Here is a 24,417-nt window from a genome sequence, read left to right on the forward strand (position 1 = left end):
TTATCTGAGGGGGTGTATCAGATAGTGCCTCGGCGTCATTGCCGTTGCCGTTGAGGTTTTATAGTCGTCACCGTCGAGGCTTCAGTTTCGTCGACGTTGAGGCTTTGGCTTCGTCACCGTCGATGCTTTAGAGTCGTCGCCCTTAAGGCTTCGGCGTCGTCGTCGTCGAGCTTTCAGAGTAGTCGCCGTCAAGGTTTCGGAGTCGCGCCGTCTAGGCTTCGGCGTCATCATCTTCGTCTTCGCGGCTTCAAGGGCGGCGTCTTGGTGATTCTCGTAGGAGAGAGAGACAAACAGATCTGGGAGGAGAGAGAGAGAGAGATAGAGAAGGAAGATTGGTGACATATTTGTAATTCCATTGTGAAAATGGATATTTTGGTCTTTTAAAGGTTGAAATATGGATCGGGCCTGGATCTATGGATCGTGGTCTCTGGGCTCATGTAGTAATTTGTATAAGAAATTATGAAAAAGGGTTTTTTGTGTTTGTAAATTTGGTCAGGTGCTACTATGTAATTTTCTCTAAAAAATATGATTATATCCAATGGCGGCTGAGCATAATTTGTCGGTTATTGACCTGATACAACTATAGGATAATTACAATAATAACCTCTTAAAATTATCTTGTCAACGTCTCATGGCTAGAAATAAATTAACCTTTTTAAAAAAAAAAAAAATTGAAGCAACACATTCAATATTATCAACACAAGCCAAAATGACACAAATACATTCCTTTGCCATATCGAAAGCAAGTTTAGAACTTGACATGCTAGCATCACTGATTACATGTTTAATTAGTGTTTACTTATAATAACAAACAAGAAAAAGTGAAAACATAATTAAAAACTATGAACCAAAGCACAACAATTAGGCAAGACTAGTGTTTACTGCTTAGGTTCCTAATACAAGGAATGAATGTAAATAGACAAACGATAAACTTAGACTGGGGTAAGGTAAACCCTAACCCAGATTAAGCCCCAAGTAGCCTAAAAAGAATGGGCCCACACATTAACCCGTGCCCGTTTCCACCATCGCATCGATTCAGCCCACTGCCACCACTATTCGAACAATTTCATCCAGCTTATTTACCTCAAGAAACCTCATAGAGCATTAGGTCACGCAGTCTTCAGACATTCTGCCCAGATCTGCCAAGCTATGTAGCCGACAACCATCCAAAACCCCAAATGCGTTGTCGGACTCAGATGCTCTTGACGGTTCCATACACAAGCCAACATGTTAGATACCTTCATCCAAACCTCAAGCCAACACCACCCTTCAAAGACCACCAGGAAAATTGCATCTCCCTTCCAGCGGCAAAACTTAGGGTGGGCAGGGCCTAGAGGCCAGCCAACAGCCAACAGCCAAGCCTGCCGCCAAACAATAAGAGGAAGGATAACATTAGAAAACTTGGATGCCCCGATTCTAGGGTTTGGTTCAACTAGTGTTTTCAATTATTTAGGTTAGAAATAAATAATCTTCCTTTTAACAAAAGAAGAAATAAAGAATATATTGTGTGTTTAAAAAAATAAATCATAAACTTTTTGTTTTTTTATTTGATATAGTCTCTTATATTAAATATCGATGATATATTGATAATCAAGACAGAAACGATCATTACATATGTAATACATACTCTCCCTCTACTGATTATGGGTAGATAAAAGGTTTGTGATACAAGATCATAGTGATATACATAGATTATGCCTAATTATTTGACGGTTAAACTGCTCAACTTATTAAAGAGCCTACTAGCTAAGCATGATAGGCAAAGTTATAGATGAAATTTAATATAAACTAATTAAAAATATAGGTATAGAAACCTAAAAAATGGTATGACCGCCCAGTACCGTTCGGTTTAGTGGCATAAGTCTCTCTTTATAAGTGAGAAATCGTGAGTTCGACTCACAGTAGACTAGTTATAGCATATTAGTTGTTTATTTGATAAAAAAATGGTCTAACCACAAGAACGCAAGGTCCATATATAATCAATCCTCAAGGCTCCAGGCCCAAACAGTGGGCCCATTAGTTTAGCAACCCACACACCGAGCCTAAGCTGAAGCCCAACTTCTTTGAGCAAACCATCCCATTGTCGGCAAAGAGGACCACGCCGTTCAACCGCATACAACACCATCACCACCTAGCCAAGAGCAGGTAGTCGACGAAGACAATGAAACGACACCGAGAACCAACTCCCAACTCTCAATATGGTCTCTATTCAGTAAGCTTTTTCGGTGGTTTGAGTATGTTGATATGGTGGATTATCAGTGGGATAATCACTTGTGCTAGCGGATGACGATCCTGACTAGCGGTGCATATACTCTTGCTATTCTGAAAACATGTCAAGAGAAATACAAAGTGACGTCAAGGAGGAAGATCGCGTTGGGCTGCCTTTGGCTCTCCGATGCCTAAGTTAGTCTAATGTATTTATATTGACAAAGTAACAGTCAGATATGTAGTAAATGTGTAGTATATGAAGAGAGAGGATGTTACCATTTGCAGGTGAAAGGTATGTGAAACCTTTCCACTTCTTCGATGTGGGACTGATGTCCAGTTTAGGTTCTAGCCAATCCCTCTTGGTGGCGCACGCGGGAGTGCGTCTTAGCACCATATGGGTGGTGGCTGGTGGCATGTCAGTGTTGTTGTTGTTGGTGGGCTTAGCATGTAGAAATATAATTGTTATCTCGGGTCCAAATGTTGTTGAATCTTACTGATTAGGCATGCGTGTCTACAGAGTCACCCCCATTCCAGAGAGATGTCCACTTTTTCAGGCATTGATCGATGCTGAGCCAAAAAACTGGCCATCCACCACCAACCTAAGAGATAAGAGGCAGGAGAGGAAGTATATCGAAGACTCAATCCATTAGAGGGGTAGAGCATAATGCTTGTTCTTGGAGAGGCCAAAATATGACATCAATCGGGCGGTGCACGATCCTTCCTTCAAAAGAGGAAGAAGCGACGTTGTTAGAAGGGTTGATTTGCGAAAAGAATCGCCAGGGAAATCCTTGCCGACATAATGAAAAAAATAATAATGAATAAGAGACAAACTAAAATAAAAGTAAATCATGACGCAATGACCATTGGAATGGTGAATGAAAGAATAGGTGTAGGAATGATTCCTAAACTATGCCCCTAGTTATCAAGTGTTATTCGTGAATCGATTTAATAATGATGTGAGAGCTACATTCATTCCATTTCCTTCAAGTGTTTGTATGCGCATGAATACTTTTACTCGGAATCATTATGATTTCTATTTGTATTAGTAAAACATAGGAATATTTTAACCCCGTAAGCATTTCCTTCCAGTCTAAGCAAGTAAACATTCCCATAATGTCAATCATTGGTTGGGTATTATCTCATTTTGGATGCTAGTTTGTTTGGTTTTCTTTTTTAGTAAAACATATGTTATAAAATGGGTAAAATACTGTATAGTTCTTGTGGTTTGAATTCGACATATGTTCAGTCTTTGTGGTTTTATTTTAATTTGAATGGTCCTTAAAGTCATGATTTTTCATCTAAATGGTCAATCCGTCAATTTTCTCAGTTAAATTGCAGATGTGGCCGTTAAAAATTACAATGTCTTTAACGACCACGTCAGTATTCTAACAGAATTTTTTTACAGAAAGACCATTTAAATGAAAAATCGTGACTCTAAAGACCATTCAGATTAAAATAAAAACCACAATGGCTGAACAGATGTCGACTTCAAATCACAAGGACTAAACAAATTTCAATTCTTATAAAATTCAGTAATTGGTATATTCTCTTACAAACACACATGAAACAAAACCATTATGCCAAAAACATCATCATACGACAGTTCTGGACTATCGTTTGATGAACACACACACACACACATGAAACAAAACCATTATTCCAAAAATATCATCATACGACAGTTCTGGACTGTCGTTTGATGAACACACACACACATAGAGGAAGCAAAATACAATGCCAAAAACAACATCAGATGACCGTTCTAGATTGTCGTTTGACGAAAACTCTTATGTCATCTAAGTTAGTGTCATCTGATAGGGTATCAGACGATAATTTTGCCCCGTCATGTGAAACAACGTTAGACGTCAATGCATATGCTGTCTGAATATACCAACTTTAGAAGACTTATTATCTAGGATTAATTCAGTTTACCCCCTCAAACTTTAAAGCTAAAATCAGTTTGGTCATTCTTTTTTTCTTTTTTTTAATCAAGCTCATCCTTAAACTTCCAAATCACATCACTTGACCCCAAATTTCAAATTTTCATCTGATTGTGATGTCATGCGTTGAGCTGGAACTGACAAAAGGTCCCACATTTCAAGTTTTGACCCTCACTTTGGCTGAAAACCCCAAACTACCCATAATAACAATTATTTCTATTTCTCCACTTTTTTTTTCACCTTCGTATTTTCTTTTAGCTTTCAGACTCTCTCTTTATCTTTCAATCCAAAAAGAAAAAAAAAACAGATCTCTCTCTCTCTTCTTTTGACCTAATCTTCTTCATCTCCATCCCCAATCTTCAAATCCTAGACTCCTACTCCACGAAATAGCTCTCAACGCCACCATGAGTCTCCTCCTTCTGATCGGTTCGTCGGTGCCATGTCCCATGTATAAGATTAAAAGTCGAGTTCTGAGAGGGATGTGGGTGGGGAAGCTTGAAATTTCACGGGCAAATTGATTCTGAGTCCACCACCGTGTATTGCGGCGACTTAATCAGCTCCAAACACGGCAGCATCACCGAAACTAAAACTAGCGCCACCATCAGACTCTTCATCATCTCTGCTAGCTCATAGATTCTCCCACTCTTGCTCCTAACTTCAACTTTGAGGGGGAGAAGTTGAGGGGTGCACAAGGTAGAAATGATGGACGGTGGGGATTGACTGAGAGGTGGATGGTTGGTGACGGCTGGTTGAATGGAGAGAGAGAGAGAGAGTCTAGAAGGTGAATTGAAGAAGAAGAAGAAATGTTATGAAGGTAAAAGTAAAAGAATAAAGGAAAAAAGGTGGAAGTAAATAGACAAATAATTGTTATTATGGGTAGTTTGGTTTTANACAAGTGAGGTACAAACATAGAACGTGGTACCTTTGTCCGGTTCCAGTTCAGTGCATGACGTCACAATCAGATGAAAATTTGAAATTTGGGGTTAAGTGATGCGATTTGGAAGTTCAGGGATGAGTCTGATTAAAAAAAAAATGAGAGACCAAACTGATTTTAGCCTTAAAGTTTGAGGGGGTAAACTGAATTTAATCCTGTTATCTATATGTCGTCGATCTGAATACAGAAACAACGACATACATGTTGTCTTCAACACTAACCGACCACATCTCTCCCCATTTCGTGTTGTTTTTATCCACATTCATAACACATTTAAATGTAGTTGATTGAAGCAGAATAAATATTTCTGAAATATATGTCGTTTGATAGTCTTGTTTAACTTCATTTTTCTGTTGTTGGGTAGAATGACTTGTGTCATTTAATTGTTTATTAGATTTCATATTAAAAGACATTTCTCTTAGAGCAATGTTAAATTTGACATGTGGGACAACATGTCTTTTACATGTTAGCAAAAACTAATCAGTTGGAGTGCTCTCACATGTCTTTTCTAGCTGTTAGAGGTGTCCACGTGGATTTGACTCATCGATTGAAGATGCTCTAAGAATATCAAAAAAAAAAAAAAAAAAGCTTTACAAATATAGATCAATGCTAGAAAGTTATATATATCCTTGAAACACAATTGCTTTATCGTCAATGCTTGATGAAGACCTATTGGCAAACGGCTCGACACTCACATGATTGAAGATCAATAGTTTACTATAAGAAGCTCTACAATCTAGAGAATAGACGAAGTATGTTCATTACCTCTGGGTCCGGATTAAAGGACACAATATTAATTTGACATTACTTTTTATATTAATTTTTATCCCTTAGATTTAAGTTGATCAGATAATTGTTATCAATTAAGAGTATGACTTGACAATTAACATGACATTAATATTAATTGGCAATTTAAAAATATATTATATATTTATATATGTATATATATATGATATTCTTTCTATAAAAAATAATAATAATTACATGATTGAAAAGCAAAAGAACAGTCATGTTCTTCAGCGAGACTGTAAAAATTCATCCAAGTTCATGCAAACAACAAACATGCGTATTGCCTCCCCAGCTCTCCTATCAAATAACAACACCACTTCTTCAAATAAAAACACAAAAATTTGAGGTCATGTTAAACTAGCTAGTTGATTATTCCTTCCTATATATTCTAAAAGTAGAGAATTAGGGTTTACTTAAGTCTCTAATCTCATTGCGGTTGAATAAGTTGATTGGATTGGCAATGGCGGAACCATGATTATATATTAAGGGGAGCCGAGTTACAAAGTGATCGAAAATACATAGTATTCGAAAATTGAATAACTATATATGAATACAATATCAAAAAGTAATCAACTTTTATGTATTGGAGAGGCTAAAAAAAAGTTACTAAACTGAAGAAAAAAAAAATGAAATTTGGAATTCATTAAATACAGAGAAATAACTTAAATAAGTTCATCAATTACAAAGTATTTGTACATAATAGAATGATAAAAAAAAAATTATTCATTATGGTGAGTTGATTAAGGTAGGAGAAATAAATTGGATAAATTAAACTTAGTAACAACAAACGGTGTTTATAGTTTAATAGGAAAGGAACGGGGGCCAAACCTTTAAATTAGAAAGTTTTTACATCTAATTATATCAAACTCCTTAATAAGTAGAGCCTAAGAGCATTTTTAGTTAAATTTTTGTTAAATTAGCTAAAATGTTATTTTGACTAGCCACTTTAAAAATGTGTATACATCAATGCTTTCTACTTTATCTAGCATTATATCAACATTATTCTTTAAAGTAAAGATCAAATAGTTTAAATATCACCTAAAATATCTTAAAATAAATGTATTAATTATAACTATCCTCATTTGAGTTATCTTGCCATAGCTAAAAATCATAATAGCTTAATTTTGTCTGGTCTGCTGGAGCTCCTAAAACATCCAAAAAAGCTAAACACGCTCTCTGAAATAGCTAAGGAGTTAAAGTAGAGAGTTTGTTAAAGATTTTCTAATACACAAGTTCAAAAAAATTACAGCATAGCTCCGCCTGTGTGGATTGGATTACCTATTTGTTAAAGGGATTTAAGGAGATTGATGTGGTTGTTTAAAAGAAAGATTAGATGTGGATTCTCAATTTGATATGACCACAAATTTCAAATTTGTGTTTTTTATTTGAAGATGAGAACACCTTTGTGCTATATAAGAACCTTGAATTTCGTTTTGTGCTATGAACCTGGAATTTCTTTCTCGATGAATTAAGAACATGGGTGTTCTTTTGGAGTTCATGGGTGTTTTTTTATTTTTTATTTTTTAAATATTGTCTATCCTTCTAATTGCCAATTAATATTAATGTCCTGTCAATTGTCAAGTCATACTCTTAATTAAGAACAACCATCATATCAACTTAAATTTAAATGATAAAAATTAATGTAAAACGTAGTGTCAGATATTGTGACGAATTCTTTGAAAATTTAGTATAAATCACGCTAGATAACAGGCCGATTCACAAATTATAAACATGTGATGGTAAGACCTGCAACTACTCCTCCACGACCTTTACGCCGCTGCAGCGGTGGTCCTTTACCCCGCCACCGCCTTGTTAGCATAGCTGCCATGGCTTTTGCATAAAGTTTTAAGGAAGAAGAAAGCACAGAGAATAAAGAGAGCTTTGGAATATTTTTTGAGAAAATGAAATCAACCTTACAGAGTTCTTACATACTAACATTATTTATAGTAGATGAGAGAAAACAAAGCTAAGTAATTAAAATTGCCACATAAGCAAACAACAACAGCAAACCTTGACTTTTACACGATCATGAGTAGTTATACTCGTTAACACCTCCCCTCAATATCAGTGTGAGTCAAAACATTGAGATTGGAATGCACCTTGAAGCTTGAAGTATGTCGCCCTTTTGTGAGAATGTCTGTTGTTTGCTGTGAAGTAGGAACTTAATTATTGAAGTAGTGGATCATACCTTTGCACCCTTTCTCTGCAATATGAATCAAATCCAGTATGTAGCAACAATTCAGTAACAACACACATGAATAGACCATAGATACTCCAAAATCAGAATAACACCCCCTTCAACTTGAAGAATCATAAATCTTAGTCTTCAGAATCTAATCCAAAATCAAATATGCACAACATAACCGCTAGAAGCAATAACAGTCAAAACAAAATACAGTCTAACATGAACAGTCAAATGCACACCAGGAGTTTGATAAAATGCTCAGACCATTAACAAAACTTCAAAGCACTGAATCAAGTGATATGCTTAATCGTATGGAAAGAACTCAAGACCAATAGTAAGATCTGAACATACTGTAGATCTTAGCCAATGTCGACGTTTCTCTTGACGAAGCTTGAAGAGACTTGAATGCAGAAGCGAAGAGAAGGATCAAACACAACTTTTAATGACGACTAGAGCACATGGCAGAGGCTTCATGATTAAGGTGATATCCAATTTGGGGGTTAGGGTTTGAAATTGGGAATTAATTGAATCTTCTGAAACTGATAAAAGTGGAAGCTAGAGATTGAAGGAAAGTAACTATAAGCATGAGTAGGTCCATAGGATCAAGAGCCGTAGCTTTGATACCATGTTAGCATAGCTGCCATGGCTTTTGTAGAAAGTTTTAAGGAAGAAGAAAGCACAAAGAATAGAGAGAGCTTTGGAATATTTTCTGAGAAAATGAAATCAACCTTACAGAGTTCTTACATACTAACACTATTTATAGTAGATGAGAGAAAACAAAGCTAAGTAATTAAAATTATTGCCACATAAGCAAACAGCAACAGCAACAGTAAACCTTGACTTTTACCACGATCATGAGAGCAAGTCCACCTTTTGGGTCTTCGTTGAGAAGGCTTGGGTCATGGGTGAGACTTGGGTCGTCATGTGACAATGATTTTGGGCTGCAGTTTCCACTCACGATTTTAGTTTCTGGGTCGCCATGTGGTAGTGACTGTTTATTGAATATAATATATATAATATATAGCATTTATGTGTAAATAATGTTATTATACGTTAATAAAATCTTAATGACATATTTTTTGTGTGGGATGAAAAAGCTATAGAAGGATAGTATGTATTTATAGGGGATTGTAGATTTTTTTTTAAAATATTTGTCTTATTGTTGCAATTTTTCCTTCAATTTATAATTACAAAAATTAAATTAAAACGTTTTCAAATTGTTTGAATTTTCAACAGTAACCATATGTATAATTATCTATCGTTAGATCTCATATGTATAATTGTCTACCGTTGGATTTGAAAGCAAATGCAACACCAACAGTTGCTGACGCATGGCCATGTTTCCACCCACTTGCGCTAGCCGGATGAACACGCTATACGCGTGCCCTCATTCGTTTGTCCACACTACGCGCTCCATCCCTCGCATCGTCCCGCCTCCCTTATGATCTTCACATGGCTGATATATGCATAGGCCCCACGATACAAGCTGACATGGCAAACGAAGGCCTGAGTCTTTAAAACGAAGGTCTGGATCCAGGTGAAAGAAATTTTATGGGTGAAAGGAGGTCGTTTCTAGCTGGGTCTTCGTTTGACATAACGAAGGCCTGGGTCTTTTTTTGGGGTTGTGATGGATTTGCTCTGAGTAGTAATTCTCGTTAACACGCCAAATACGGAAATACCTCTCTCCCGATATTAGAGGCGGGAGTAGGCAGCCAAATAGTTGTTGGTAACTACCTCGACACCGTGGTTTGGTGAGAACAAAGAAAGACAGGAAGCAGAACAACACGTGTGACCACGTAGGACAGAGTTTCCCATTCATTCCAGTCTTCATTCCAACTATTTAAGTTCCCTATTTAAGAAGGAAGACGATTAACTATCAGGCTCCACTCCCTTTCTCACCAACCCCCGTACTCTTCATTTCTTCATTTTCAATTCTATGAGTTCAAGTATCATGGCCCCATTTCTTAATGCCCCCCTACCAGACACCCTTGTGTTAACTAGTAGTGCTTCACATGGTTTTCTATATAAAGAGTCGCGCTCTTTTAAAATTTTGTACATAAATGATATCAAGAGTGCACATATTTTATTCTTTTGAATCGGTCTCTCCTAAATATTCTCTTCTGTTTCTCTCTCTGTTACTGCCATGGCGGTTGTAACTCCTGCCAAATCTGTACTACATTCCTCAATACCTGACCCACACCCTTCTCATTTCTCAGCCTCCCCATCAAATTTGATTAGTGCAAGAGCAACCCAGTTGGGGTTTAGGCCTAGATTGCTCCACCAAGCAAAACCCACAAAATGGGTGGAGGGTTTTGGCTATGGTTTAGGAAGAAACAGAGGATCAAGAACAGATAGGCTTCAGAGGAAGCCATGGGTGGTCAAGTGTACAGCAGAGGGCATAGAGAGGGGGATGTTTGTTGGGAGAAGAGAAAGAGGAGGAGAAGCCAAGCAGTTAGTGAGAGTGCCAGAGAGGTTCAAGGTTGTGGTTCTATTGGCTTGTGTGATGTGTCTTTGTAATGCTGACAGAGTTGTCATGTCTGTGGCCATTGTTCCGCTTGCAGCTCAAAAGGGTTGGACTAGTTCTTTCTTGGGTGTTGTTCAGGTACTACTCTAAAGTCTTAAGCTTTTAATTGGTTTTCTTAGATTTAGAGTTAAATTCTATTGCTTTAATACCTTTTAGGATTCAATTTCAATTTTGTGTAGGAAAGTTTGATTCGTTTGGTTGATAATTTGATATAGGCGAAATAGTTTTTTTGCGTCTGGTGCCTGAAGGCGTATATAGAAAGAAAGACCATAGAATCTGGTGGGACTAAATATGTGTTGAAATTGTCTTCGTAGACTGTAAATTTTGCATTTGGTTACCAGAAGAACTCAGACCACAAAAAGACTTTCTTTACCAGAATAACTTATTCCAGAGATGTTAGAGGTGGTTAATCTAACATTGTTTTGTTGGTGAAAAAGTTATAGAATGGTTAGCAATTAATCTCTGCTTGAGAGCATATGAATGTTGGAAGTTTGGAATCACTTAGCAAACTTCTAAACTCCATAATTTGAACAGATCATCAGAATGTCCGAAACTTAGGGATATATATGTTTCCCTGATGGATTGGACGTCGTATGATGACAACAGTTAGGATGTATTTTGCTTTTGTTTTTTTTTCTTTCAGTTTGCTTTGTTTCACTTCTTATACTGATGACTAGTATGTGGATGATGCATTTTCTAGTCATCCTTTCTATGGGGTTATATCTTCTCATCAGTAATCGGAGGAGCCTTAGTAGATAGATATGGAGGGAAGAGAGTGATGGCATGGGGTGTGGCCATGTGGTCTTTGGCCACTCTCCTGACTCCCTGGGCTGCCAACCATTCTACAACCAGCCTATTGGCTGTTCGTGCATTCTTTGGACTCGCTGAAGGTGTGGCCCTGCCTTCCATGAGCACCCTCTTATCAAGGTAATGCCTCTTTGATCCTTGATAGTGTAATTTAGTGTTAAAAATGTTATGGTCAAATTTGTTCACCAACTGACGTCTAAGTAAGCCAGGGTTTAAACAAATTATGTGAGTGTACAGTAATGACTAAGATATGTTTATGTGTAAATTGAGCAGGTGGTTCCCAACCCATGAAAGAGCTAGTGCAGTTGGAATTTCTATGGCTGGGTTTCATCTTGGCAATGTTACTGGCTTACTACTAACTCCAGTTATGCTGTCGTCAATGGGAATAAATGGTCCCTTTATTCTCTTCTCCTCCCTTGGACTCCTCTGGTCGACAATATGGGCATCTACAGTCACAAATGATCCAAGAGAGAGTGATTTCATCAGCAAATCAGAGCTCCGGTTAATCCAAGCAGGAAAATCTGATTCTCCAGTAAGCAATGACAAGTTCCCACCTCTGCGGCTCCTACTATCAAAATTACCAACATGGAGTATTATTTTTGCCAATATAACTAATAACTGGGTGAGTTTTGTTTACAATATATAGTAATAGTGATTTACTTAGTGAAATCTTTTATCCGGCGGTGATCCTTAATGCCCTTTTTTTGTGTTTTCCGGTATGGTTCATCATGTTGCAGGGATATTTTGTTCTACTTTCTTGGATGCCTGTTTATTTCAAGACTGTAAGTTTGTCTTCCTAGATTTTTTTTCATGGTAACACCATTTAGCCTAAATGTAGCTCAAGCGCTACCCACCAAAAGCTCAGGACATATCTGGACATTGCTCAGAGCTTATATATTCACCTATATCATCATATCAGTTACACTAATGAAATGGTAACTTACTATCATTCGAACTAATACACATCTTTTTGTTATAGGTATTTAATGTAAACTTAAAACAAGCAGCTTGGTTCAGTGCTGTTCCATGGGGATCTATGGCAATTTCCAGCTGCATTGCTGGCACAGCATCAGATTGCTTAATCAAGGCAGGCTACTCTTTGACGATAGTCCGCAAGATCATGCAGGTATCTCCTTTGGGAGTCATAATAATTAAAGAGCAAAATAGTATCTCTTCAATCTTATAAAAAAATTGTCTGCAAAAGGAAAACTGGAGTTCTTGACTAAATCTTAATTCGAGACAAACATTGTGTACCAATGACAGGGGATTTTCTTACTTCTTCAAATTTTCTGTTTGACGGAACTTTCTTATACAAGGGGGAAGTCTATGTTGACTTTAATTGAACCCATTTATGAGAGCATAGTCTTTGCATCAAATGCCGATTTACAGCAAACTTGCTTGAAGATATACATTTTTTAATTCACTATGTTGACCTGTATCTATACCAAACAGTCCATTGGTTTCATTGGGCCTGGAGTGTCATTGCTGTGCTTGAACTATGTCAACACACCCACGGCTGCAGCAGTTCTCCTTACAGTGGCGTTATGTTTGAGCTCTTTCAGTCAAGCTGGCTTTCTTCTCAATATACAGGTAAGTTCACCCATCCAATGATCATATTGAAAAACATTCAAACCAATGCGGTGGACAGCTTCCTATCAATTATGGTCACTTCATTCCAATCTGATATCCTCTTGCTTAATTTGATTAGGATATAGCTCCTGAGTCTGCCGGATTTCTCCATGGTAAGTTATTGAAAGGAAAAAATTGTATTCTACTTTCCTTATTGAAATGGCTAGCTGATACAGTAACAATCTGTATGAACAGGAATTTCAAATTCAGCAGGGACATTTGCAGCAATAGTCAGCACAATAGGAACAGGCTATTTTGTACAATGGCTGGGATCGTTTCAGGCATTCCTAACTGTCACTGCAGCTCTCTATTTCATGACAACCATCTTTTGGAACCTTTTCGCTACTGGAGAGCGAGTCTTCTAGAAACAAATGTCAAACAATTTGCAAAAGTAGATTATCAAGCGAATCTGTTAGGAAGTTGATTAACACAAAATTTATTTGGATTTCAAGAGCAAGCAAATCTGTTGGGAAATTGATTAACACAAAATTTATTTGGATTTCAAGAGTTTAGTCAATTCTTAGGTATTGTTCAGAGCTGGGAGGGATTTGATCGTGTAAATTACAACTTCTGGTGGATGCAACAAACTCCTGTTTATGTTCTGTGCTACATCTGTTACAACGTGCCTTGTATATCTAGATTTACTGTAGTTTCAACGAGTATCATACTGATCCAGTTTGTTCATTCTGTAAATTGGCCCGCCAGAGCTCTATCTATCCTTAAACAATGGAAACAACTAAAATACTCGGCATTATAGTTACTCGGTACAATAATAGGTCCCGGATCATTCCAGGCACATTCCCACGAGTGCAGAACTCTGTTTCAAATAACCTTGAGACCAAATTGATAATCGTTTTATCACTTTTACTAATAATCCTCAGTTTCAAGCAACCTTAAACCAACATTATAGTTAAGTTTAGGGGCTTTAGACTTTAGACAATGTCTGAAACTTGACCATTATCAAGTAATGGTGGTTGCATCATCCTTTCTGATTGATCAGCAACCCAACTCAAGAACAGAAAAACAGAGAAAGAAAGAAAACAAACAAATAACCTAATGAAGAGGCAATTGCATTAATTGTTCAAACAACATCAAAACTCAAAAGCAACTAAACTGAGCCAGAGGCAGAACTAGATGCTTCAATCACCCTCTTTTTTCCTCTTTTAGGTGCACTTTTTTCTTCGATCGGAGATGCTACAATCGAAGATGGTACAAAGTTGACGGGTCTTCCGTGCTGTGCAATAAGAGGGTACATTAGCTCCCAAGCTGTGTCCGTGTCCTCCTTGATCTTGGCCCCAGTGATGATAATGTTCCCGGACGCAAAGACAATGAAGACAACCTTGGGCTTCAGAACCCTGTATATCAACCCCGGAAATATCTCAGCCTCGTACGTGGCCAACCCAAGAGTCCCGGAGTGCGCAAGAGTCTCGAGCCTGATCGGATAGTTGAGCTTGCAGTTTGCCACGATGTTTTGAATCTTGTAATCCTTGAAACTTACCTCAAACCCTGTTTTCTTGACGACGTTAAAGTACTTCCACGCCGCTTGTTTAGACTCTATGTAGCTTTTGGCGCCGGTGACGACCATCTTGCCGGAGGAGAAGACGAGAGAGGTGGTTTTGGGTTTCCTGATTCGTATTATGACGGCGTGAAACCGTTTCGGGTTGTACTCTGCGTTTCGAGCCTTCATCGCGATCATCTTTAGGTCTAGTTTGCAGTCCAAGTTTACGGTGGAAACTATATTCACGATTTTTGGTTCAGGAGGGCCATCAGCAACAGCCAAACTAGCCTCCAACGTCATAGTTCACAGAAGTGATATTGAAGAACCGGAGCAGATTGATAAAGAGATGAAAGTGAAGAGGGGCTTTATAAGCTTGATAGATTTAGAAGTCGGAAGTAGGAAAAGGGTAGGGTATTTATAGGCGAAGGGAAGCCGGCTTAGTCTAGGAACGGTGTTTTCAAATTGTAAAGGGAAAACCGGAAAAGGAATCCGGATGCAACAGGGAAAGAGCAAAGATAAAAAGACAGAAATACCCATAAAGCATAAACCTAGAAAATTTAGTGGAGTGAAGATGCTCTCATTTGAAAAGAAAATATATAAAAATCTTATCAATCAGAAAATTTTTATGCGGAGACCATCATGTATTTTTATTATTTCATCTAATCTTGGTTATTTACATATATACTTATAGATACATACTGTGTATTAAACATATTATTCAAATACAATTTTTTACTTAATGTTTGTTCTTCATATAAACGGCTCCCAAAGTTTTTGACAGAACAATTGTCCCAATTCAAGATCAACTTTTTTTTTTTCTTTTTGAGGAATCCGAGTCTAGAGTGAATGCAACGATCAAAGTCTCATATTATATCAAGACTCAAATTCGCTAAAACATTTAAGATGTAAATTAGCACCAATAGTCCAAGTTATTTCAAGTTCAAATATACAAAACGTTGTGATACATGTAATCACAAAACTAACTTAGAATATCAAACTTGTCTCGGTGTTTCTTTCCTCTTCTAATTTCTTCATCCTCAATCAATAACGGGAAACTTATCTTCATGACTCTATTGTAATACGGATCGACAGGGGGGTTCCATGGTGTTCATATATGTCCAAAAAGGGGAACTTGTCTACATGTCCCTTTTGCCACAAACGGATTGATTTGTCAATCCAACTCCGATGTCACCAACGAGCAGGTGACTTTCTAACATGAGCTGCTTCTGCAACCTCCAATGGATCATCCACTTGTTCTTCAACACAAAGAGCTTGCGACAACTTCTCTGCCATCTTCATCTGTCGATCAGTGAGCGACGCCTTAACTCTTATCCGCATACAATTGCTAATGCCTTCCTCCACAGCTGAAGCTTACTGTTCTTACTTTTAGAGTCCCACTCAATTTTCAACAACATCCCCACATTTCTGTCGAAAAGGTTGTCGCACATTACTTCATCATTAAAGAACCTGTTGTGAATTCGCTTAAGATGTTTAAGCAAAGATGCAACATAATCAGCCGGTTCATCATATTTCAACTCACATAGGGACTTGCATTTTCTCTTATTGCCATTCTTTTTGAAAAAACAATTTACTTTTCCAGTATAATTGTATTATTCCAACTGCTCTTTGCCCATCCACCTGATTCATCATCAACCACCAAAGCAGCAGTTTTTTGGCCAAGCACAAGATCAAGAGACTTCTTTCATTTGTGGGTGGAACAAAAATGCTCGGGCAATATCACTCTACCACCAAAGTACTCATTTCTAGGATCGAGTAGCTCAACAATTTTCAACAAAAGAGATCAATGAGCATTTGCAAATGCATATATTTCGAAAAACTCACTAGCTTCCTTCAGAAAGGTTTTAAAAAAGGGCCTGAACTTGATAATCATAAGTTTCATTTCCGGAGGAACTCGCACGTACTATGAAAACATCTTGTGATTCTGCTCAGGGTCTTCAAATATTCTGCTTCTTCTGGGGTCAGACGACTGAGACTTATGTGACTCACAAAGGTGTGATCTAGATTAATTACCAGGACGAGTTTTCTACGGAGGAGCAATTTCTCAGTGTTGTGCTTGTGTAAACGGTGGATGTGTTCAACACTCAAGGTGGCTAAGAGCCCCTCGTGTAGGAAAACAAATTTGTCAGCAAAGTTGGCACAAAAATCACACATAGAAGAAGCAGAAGTTACCTTGACTTTCTGATGATCTATGCTGCTTGTTGTTTTCCCATCATCAGTTGTTACCTTGCCCTTTTCGACGTTTGATTATTAGTTGCAACCTCACAGCCATCATCAGACTCAATATGTATTGGTGATAATCGGTCTCGAAACACATCTTCGTCATCATCAATCGATTTGTAACAACTATATTTTCAACCAACTGCAAAAGAAAAGTCTTAGTTGCAGGAGATCAAGTTGCAGATCAAATATGATTCTACTCTTCCTAGTCCTAATAGGCCTTTATATACAGTTTAAGATTGCAAAGGGTGATTCCTGATTGGTTAAGAAAAGAAATTTCCTTCCTATTGTTGGAATGATATAAGAAATAAAAATAAAAAAAATAAATCAAGGTTTTTGCCCTAATTGGCTTGAACCAAACAAGCTACCTGTTAGGATCAGGCCCAGACCTAGCCCAATCTATAGCCCAACAATCCCAGAATATCTCTGGATCTTCAAGGGCCGTCAACGGCTCCACAACTACCTGCATACTTCAGTCTTCATTCTGCATTCTCTAGTTAATTGTCTCTTAGCTAAGTTATCTTGGCTCTTTGTAGAAGTGGTGGTCCTTGCCACGTGTACTCATCCTCTGTGAGAGAGCACCAATATATGTGTATGCAAGAGCCCTCTTTTGGGGTATGAATGAAATGTTAATCTCCTGAATTCTCTTTCCCTCTCTTTTCTCTTCTTGCACCTCAATATCTGGTATCAGAGCCAGCATGGCTCCGGCTCGAAATATACAGATTTCTGCTCCCTCGTCCTCCCCTCCACAGTCCCTCCCATCCCACCCCACCATCAACAACTCAGTTCCTCTTCCTACCAACCCCATGAGGTCACCCAACATCAGGTCGAGGAGATACACTCTGCTCTCGAGACTATCCAATATGAGATGCACCTCTCGGTGGTGTCACTACAACAGCACCAGTCAGAATTCCAGGCCTCTCTCCAACACGACAACACCTCCTTCCAGAACCATATCACGGCTCAAATTGCAGCCCTCCAGAGCACCATCGTGCAAGCCCTCACAAACCGCCACCAACCCATATGCTCCTCCTCGACAAAATTACCCCCCTTGCTATCTACACCCCAGAGCTCACCCATGATTCGTTTTGGGTATGTTCCTCCAACCCCAGCCACCCATGGGTCTTCCACTGTGCTACCCACCCCTCCTCACACTCCCCCTCACCCCGCCACCTGCCCTTTGTTCTCCACAACGCCATCCCTTCCACCACAAACATTCCCCACCTCCTTCACTACTTATCCCCCCAATACTTCCTTCCCTGATTTCACCACCTCCACCACTGAACCATCCTTCCGCCTTTTCGATACCCAGCAACACCACACCCTTGACACACAATTTTTCAGACCTCCGAAGGTCGACTTACCTCGTTTTACAGGGGAAGATGCCATTGGCTGGTTATCTATGGCTGAGAGATATCTCCAGGCCCAACGCATTCCCCCCCCCCCCCCCCCCCCCCCCACCCTGAGCGTGTTGCCGTTGTGGCTTCCCACTTTGGTCCCATGGCTTCTTTGTGGATGAACGCCTTTGAGCGTCGACACCCCAACGCTCCTTGGGAGGTGTTTGTCAGCGCGTTTCTGGAGCACTTCGGCGCATGTAACACCGCCGACTTCAAGGCTGTGTTGTCTCACCTCCAACAGTCTTCGTCAGTAGATGCCTTTATCACCGAGTTCACGACGTTATCTTGCCGTGTTCCGGACTGGTCCGACCTGGACCTATTACCCATCTTCATCGATGGCCTCAAACTAGAGCTCCGTCATGACGTCGATGTGATGCAACCTCGCACACTGGCTGCCGCCCAACGCATGGCTCGTTGCTACGAGCGTAAACTGGCGGATATCCGTGTCGCGCGCGCCAACCGCCCCTCGCCATGGTTGTCCTCTGCCAAATCACAAGCCCATTCTATCTTTACCCCACCCCAAATTCAAACTCACCCCACTACAAATCCTACCAGACCACCTGTCCATCCCCACCCCACTACCCCCCAAAACACCAACAGAGAGGTCCCCTACTATTCCTGGTCGGGCATGGCACAACGGGAACGTCGTGCTCAAGGGTTATGTTTCCACTGTGATGAGGCGTGGTCCAAATCCCACGTCTGCAAAGGCAAACCAATTCTGGCCATTCTGGAGGCACCCATAGCGTCCGATGACCCATTTCCGACCGAAACCACTACGGCAGAACCCACCTCAGATGATGAGCAGCCGCTTCCCCTCCACGCTATCACTTCTACCAAGCCCAGTGATATGATGCGCTTCAAAGGGGATATCAACGGCCAGATAATCGATGTTTTCGTGGATTGTGCCTCCGCCATGAACTTTCTCAATCCCAATGTCGCTGCCCGCTTAGGACTCCGCACTGCCGCCGCTGACCGTCGTCGCTTCATCGCCGCCACCAGCCAGGTCATGACCCATTTCGGTCAAGCACTTGATGTGACGTTCACGATTCAGGGCTATAGCTTCACAAGCTCCTTCTCGCTGTTACCCGTGCCCGAATGCGATCTCCTCCTCGGTGCTTAGTGGCTTGACACTCTCGGTTTCATGGGTTGGCACTTCCTCGACAAAGTCATGGTGTTCTGGTAAGAGGGACGCTGCCATGTTTTACAAGGGTTGAAACCTACACCCTCGTCGACAGACCATTCGACACTAATGTCTCTTCTATCTTTGGAGCAGTTTGGCTCCACTAGTGCACTTCTAGGCCCAAATATACCGCCCTCCACACCCATAAGCCCACCTCTACATAAATTGTTGGCCTGTTTTCAGTGTCTTTTTAAAGCTCCTACCGAACTTCTGCCAGTGCGACCTCACTGATCATAGAATTCCCCTCCTACCCAATGCTGGCCCGGTCAATGTTTGACCTTACCAATACCCTTATTCCCAAAAAGCCGAGTTGGAAACTCAAGTGAGGGAGATGTTTGCCAATGGGTTGATTCGGCCGAGCACTAACCCGTTTTCTTCCCCGGTTTTGTTGGTCCGCAAGAATGATCGCACATGGCGGTTTTGTATTGACTACCGCCAGCTCAATGCGGTGACCGTGAAGGATTGCTTTCCCATTTCGGTGGTGGATGAGCTCCTCGATGAATTGCATGGCGCTCATTACTTCTCTAAGTTGGATTTGCGCGCGGGTTATCACCAAGTCCGCATGTGAGAAGAGGACATCCCCAAGACCGCGTTCCGTACTCATGAAGGACACTACGAATTTGTGGTAATGCCCTTCGGGCTCTCTAACGCTCCTTCTACCTTCCAAGCTCTCATGAATCACCTCTTTAAACCTCTTTTACGCAAATGCGTATTGGTGTTTTTTGATGACATATTGATATATAGTGCTGATTTTGAGACTCACCTATCACATCTCAATGAGTGTTCTCCAGGAACACCAACTTAAGCTCAAGTTGTCTAAGTGTGCTTGGGCCCAGAAGTCAGTCCACTACTTAGGACATGTGATTTCCAGCCAAGGGGTTTCTGTGGACCCAGAAAAGGTTAGATGCTTGCAAGACTAGCCCAAGCCTACAACTCTCAAAGGCCTTAGAGGCTTGCTGGGCCTCGCTGGGTACTATAGACGATTTGTGGCCCACTTTGGAATTATAGCTCAGCCTCTTACTACTATACTCAAGAAGGATAATTTCATATGGACACCGCAGGCAACTGACACCTTCCACCAACTCAAGACTGCTGTCATGACAGCGCCAGTCCTCTCCATGCCAGACTTCACCAAGCCGTTTACCCTTGAGGCAGATGCAAGCGGGCTTGAAATTGGAGCTGTCCTTTCCCAAGAGAAACACCCAATAGCCTTCCTCAGCAAAACCCTTTCGGCTCGCAATCAGATTCTCTCTGTCTATGACAAAGAGATGTTGGCTATCCTCTACGCCGTGGAAAAGTGGCGAAAGTACCTATAGGGCAGTCAATTCACCATCCTCACGGATCACCAAACCCTCAAACAGTTGTTGGATCAGCGGATTTCACCGGCCCAACATCGGTGGTTGGCAAAGCTACTTCGGTATGATTACCGGATTAAGTACCGTGCCGGCAAGCTCAACACGGTGCCAGACATCCTCTCTCGGCGGTATGAACTTATGACCATTCAGGTGGTCTCCCTTCCCCTCTGTGATAGCATTCCTCTTATTCAACAAGCCTGCTCCAGGGAAGGTCTTCCATCATAGCTCAGTCCATCATCACAGCTTTGCGTGAAGGTCTTCCTACCAAAAAAGGCTTTTCCCTGCAGAACAATAATTTGATGTACAATGATCATTTTTTTTTACCTCAGACATCAGAATGGCGTGTCAAAATTCTCACTGAGTTTCATGCTTCCTTGGAGGCGGGACACTCAGGCTACCTTCGGACCTTGGTAAGGCTCTTGTGCAGTTTCAAATGGCCTGGAATGCGTAAGGATGTCAAGGCTTTCGTAGCTGCTTGCGACCAATGCCAACGCCAAAATTATGAGGCAATCCACCCACCCGGTCTGCTTCAGCCACTGCCCATTTCTGAAGAGGTGTTTTGTGACATTTCAATGGACTTTGTCGACGGATTGCCTACCTCCCAAGGCATGAATGCAATTTTGGTGGTTGTTGATCGCTTGTCCAAGTATGGTCACTTCATTCCCATTCAACACCCTTACACCGCTTCTCAAATTGCGGAAGTGTTCATACGTGAGGTCTTTCGCCTGCACTGCATGCCTCGCTCTATTGTGTCGGACAGAGACCCCATCTTTCTAAGCCGATTTTGGGAATCATTCTTCAAGTTATAGGGTACAAAGTTGTGCCGGAGTTCCGCTTATCACCCGTAGTCCGTCAGGCAGACCGAGGTTGTCAACCGGTCACTTGAGCACTACTTGAGGTGTTTTGTGGCTGACAGGCCCTCTTCTTGGCGCAACCTTTTGCATTGGGTTGAGTGGTGATACAACACCTCTTACCACTCCACGATCAAGATGTCCCCATTCGAGGCCCTTTATGGTACCCATCCACCTTCGGTTCGACGCTACATTCCTGGCTCCACTGTTGTGAAGGCAGTTGCTGCTGATTTGGCTTCTCAGGATGAATTACTACAATCCCTTAAGCACAACATGTCACTAGCCCAAAACCGAATGAAGCAACATGCTGACAAGCTTCGTTCAGAGCACGAATTAGTTGTAGGCGACTGGGTCTTCTTGAAATTATACCCTTACAAGCAGCGGTCCATGGCCAAGTGCCCTGCTCACAAGCTCTCTCCCAAGTTTTATGGCCCTTTCAAGGTTCTTGAGCGAATTGGCAAAGTAGCTTATCGACTGGACTTACCTGTTACCTCCAAGATTCATCCCGTCTTCCATGTCAGTCTTCTGAAGTTGCGCATCGGCGACACTGTTCCAACTTCTCAAACCCTGCCCCGCTACACAGAAAATGGCACAATTGAGTGGCAGCCGGAGCAAGTTTTGGACATGCAGGTGGTGAGACACAAGGGGAAGACCATCACCCAGTGGCTCATCAAGTGGGAAGGCATGCCGGAAGAGGACTCCACCTGGGAATCGGCTCGCGCCATTCAGTATCGCTTTCCCTCTTTTGCCAGTTGAGGACGACCTGCAACTCAAGGGGGTGGGAGTTGTTAGGATCAGGCCTAGACCTAGCCCAATCTACAGCCCAACAATCCTAGAATATCTCTGGATCTTCAAGCGCCGTCAACGGTTCTACAACTACCTGCATATTTTAGTCTTCATTCTGCATTCTCTAGTTAATTATATCTCTTAGCTAAGCTAGCTCTTATCTTGGCTCTTTGTAGAAGTGGTGGTCCTTGCCTCGTGTTCTCATCTCCTGTGAGAGAGAACCAATATATGTGTATGCAAGAGCCCTCTTTTGGGGTATGAATGAAATGTTAATCTCCTGAATTCTCTTTCCCTCTCTTTTCTCTTCTTGCACCTCAATACTACCTCACATGATGACAGGTCGTCTCAGAACTTGCAATTGACCTTATACTAGGAGCGAAAGACTTGAGCTTACCAAGTACTACTGAAAAGCGAAAACTGATGAAACTAGCTAGGTCATGTTAAGTTTAGTACTTCAGTTTGGATTTTGGATTTTCCCAGTTTGGGTTGGACAGGTCAAGTTCATCTGGGCTTCCCGACAATCAAGTTTCTTCACATTTTGGAATTTTGACAACTTTAATTCTTTTTCCTTGTATTGTCATAGGTAGAGAAGTTTATGGTCACAAATATGTTGTAAACAACAGCTAGCACTCATCTGAGAAGTGATAGAACGATGAGCCTCTTAAGGTCCAACAAAATTATGCAACTAAAGGATATCAGCAAACCATGATACAGCTATTTAGGCAGCTTAAAAACATTGCTATTCCAGTCCACAAACTAACATGCTCAATCACAGATATTGAATAAGACAACCAATTCAAACCAAGGAAAGTGTTTCCAAAGTCTAAATCTACCATTATTGTACTCAGTTAGAGAAGTTTAATGTTGCAAATAAGATGTAAACATAACAACCAGCTACAAGTCTATAACAACACTAGGTAGATTACGGTCACAATCAATTCAAGTTCACACTCTGACAGTTTTGATGTCAATCACAAACTTAGCTTAGCACTCCTTTAAGGTCCTATAACTGATGCAACCACTATAGAGAAATTTGATGTTGCAAATGAAACAATGTTGCTAAAACCACTTCCTGCTACTAATTAGACACTACCTACCTACATGTCTTTGTGTTTCTTTCAATATGTTGCCTAATCTTGTCATCCTCGATAACAGGAAACTTGTGTTAATGACTCCTAATCGATAATGTTGGATAGACGAATATCCTATTTTCTTTCCCTGCCCAATGAGATTTTCATTTTGCCAAATCTGCTGCGAGTAAATTTGCCATCTTCAATAACACGAAACTTGAAACTGTTTCTGCAAGCAGAGATTCGATGCTTAAAGAAGGATAAGGTTCTAATTTTAACAATGAATTTAAGTCACAAAGAAAGGAATATGCATTAATAATCAAAATTCATAATGCAGTATTGTTAATTAGGACACGAGGCAGAGGATTAATGTTCTAAGAACTGAACCAAAAGACTCGAAATTACAGAGCGAGTAATGATCGAGCTATGAGATATGCCAGAGACATGAGATAGGCGAGAGAGATTATCGTAGCCAAGTACGATATCAAGTCCACTAATTCTTTTTAGTCTTGTCTCCATTTTATGGCTAAGATTGTACGGTTTACTTACATTATCGTGTATTTAAATTTTTGTTATTTTTTTACCAATTTTAGGTTTTTTGTCCAAGTCTAGGATAATGTCCCTTTTAGTCTCGGGCTCATCCATGATCATCATTATGGTGAATGTATCGATATGTTAAACATACTAGTTCGGTTTAGTGGTAGACTTGCTTCATGCATTTGGGTCTCATTTGAAAAGAATGGTAAGCTGACAACGGTATGTTTCCTTTCTTCCTTAGACAGGCTTGGACCATCACCATCTATGCAATTTCTCGTTGGAATTAAAAGTATTATTGTAATAACGACTCTATATAATTTATCACGTTGAAAATATCATTAGAGATGTAATATGATCAAGAAAATTATGTACTAGCGGTATCACTAAGCCGTCATCCAATCGAAGCTAAGCAGTATTAAGAAAAATATGTACTGTTGAAATCTTCAAAATCTAACGGTTTTGATATGACGGATTATTATATATGACTAC

The 24,417-nt window shown here is 40.3% G+C and overlaps 2 protein-coding genes and 1 non-coding gene across 3 annotated transcripts; 1 reads left to right on the plus strand and 2 right to left on the minus strand.

Moving 5' to 3' along the window:
* Positions 1-7,736: 7,736 nt before the first annotated feature.
* LOC101297457 lies at positions 7,737-8,787 on the minus strand. Its single transcript, XR_184877.1, has 2 exons — positions 8,408-8,787; positions 7,737-8,074 (listed from the first exon to the last, which is right to left on the minus strand). It is a non-coding gene; the product is annotated as an uncharacterized LOC101297457 (transcript).
* Positions 8,788-10,108: 1,321 nt separating this feature from the next.
* LOC101312457 (probable anion transporter 3, chloroplastic-like) lies at positions 10,109-13,530 on the plus strand. Its single transcript, XM_004302597.1, has 8 exons — positions 10,109-10,658; positions 11,281-11,507; positions 11,661-12,009; positions 12,125-12,169; positions 12,367-12,513; positions 12,840-12,977; positions 13,096-13,129; positions 13,212-13,530. Exons 1-8 carry the CDS (start codon positions 10,200-10,202, stop codon positions 13,379-13,381), a joined length of 1,569 nt encoding a protein of 522 aa, XP_004302645.1. The 5' UTR covers positions 10,109-10,199; the 3' UTR covers positions 13,382-13,530.
* Positions 13,531-14,124: 594 nt separating this feature from the next.
* LOC101294684 (TATA-box-binding protein 1-like) lies at positions 14,125-14,814 on the minus strand. Its single transcript, XM_004305099.1, has one exon. It carries the CDS (start codon positions 14,812-14,814, stop codon positions 14,125-14,127), a length of 690 nt encoding a protein of 229 aa, XP_004305147.1.
* Between the last annotated feature and the right edge of the window lie 9,603 nt (positions 14,815-24,417).

Source organism: Fragaria vesca, linkage group LG6, assembly GCF_000184155.1.
Source record: "Fragaria vesca subsp. vesca linkage group LG6, FraVesHawaii_1.0, whole genome shotgun sequence".
Taxonomy (NCBI): domain Eukaryota; kingdom Viridiplantae; phylum Streptophyta; class Magnoliopsida; order Rosales; family Rosaceae; genus Fragaria; species Fragaria vesca.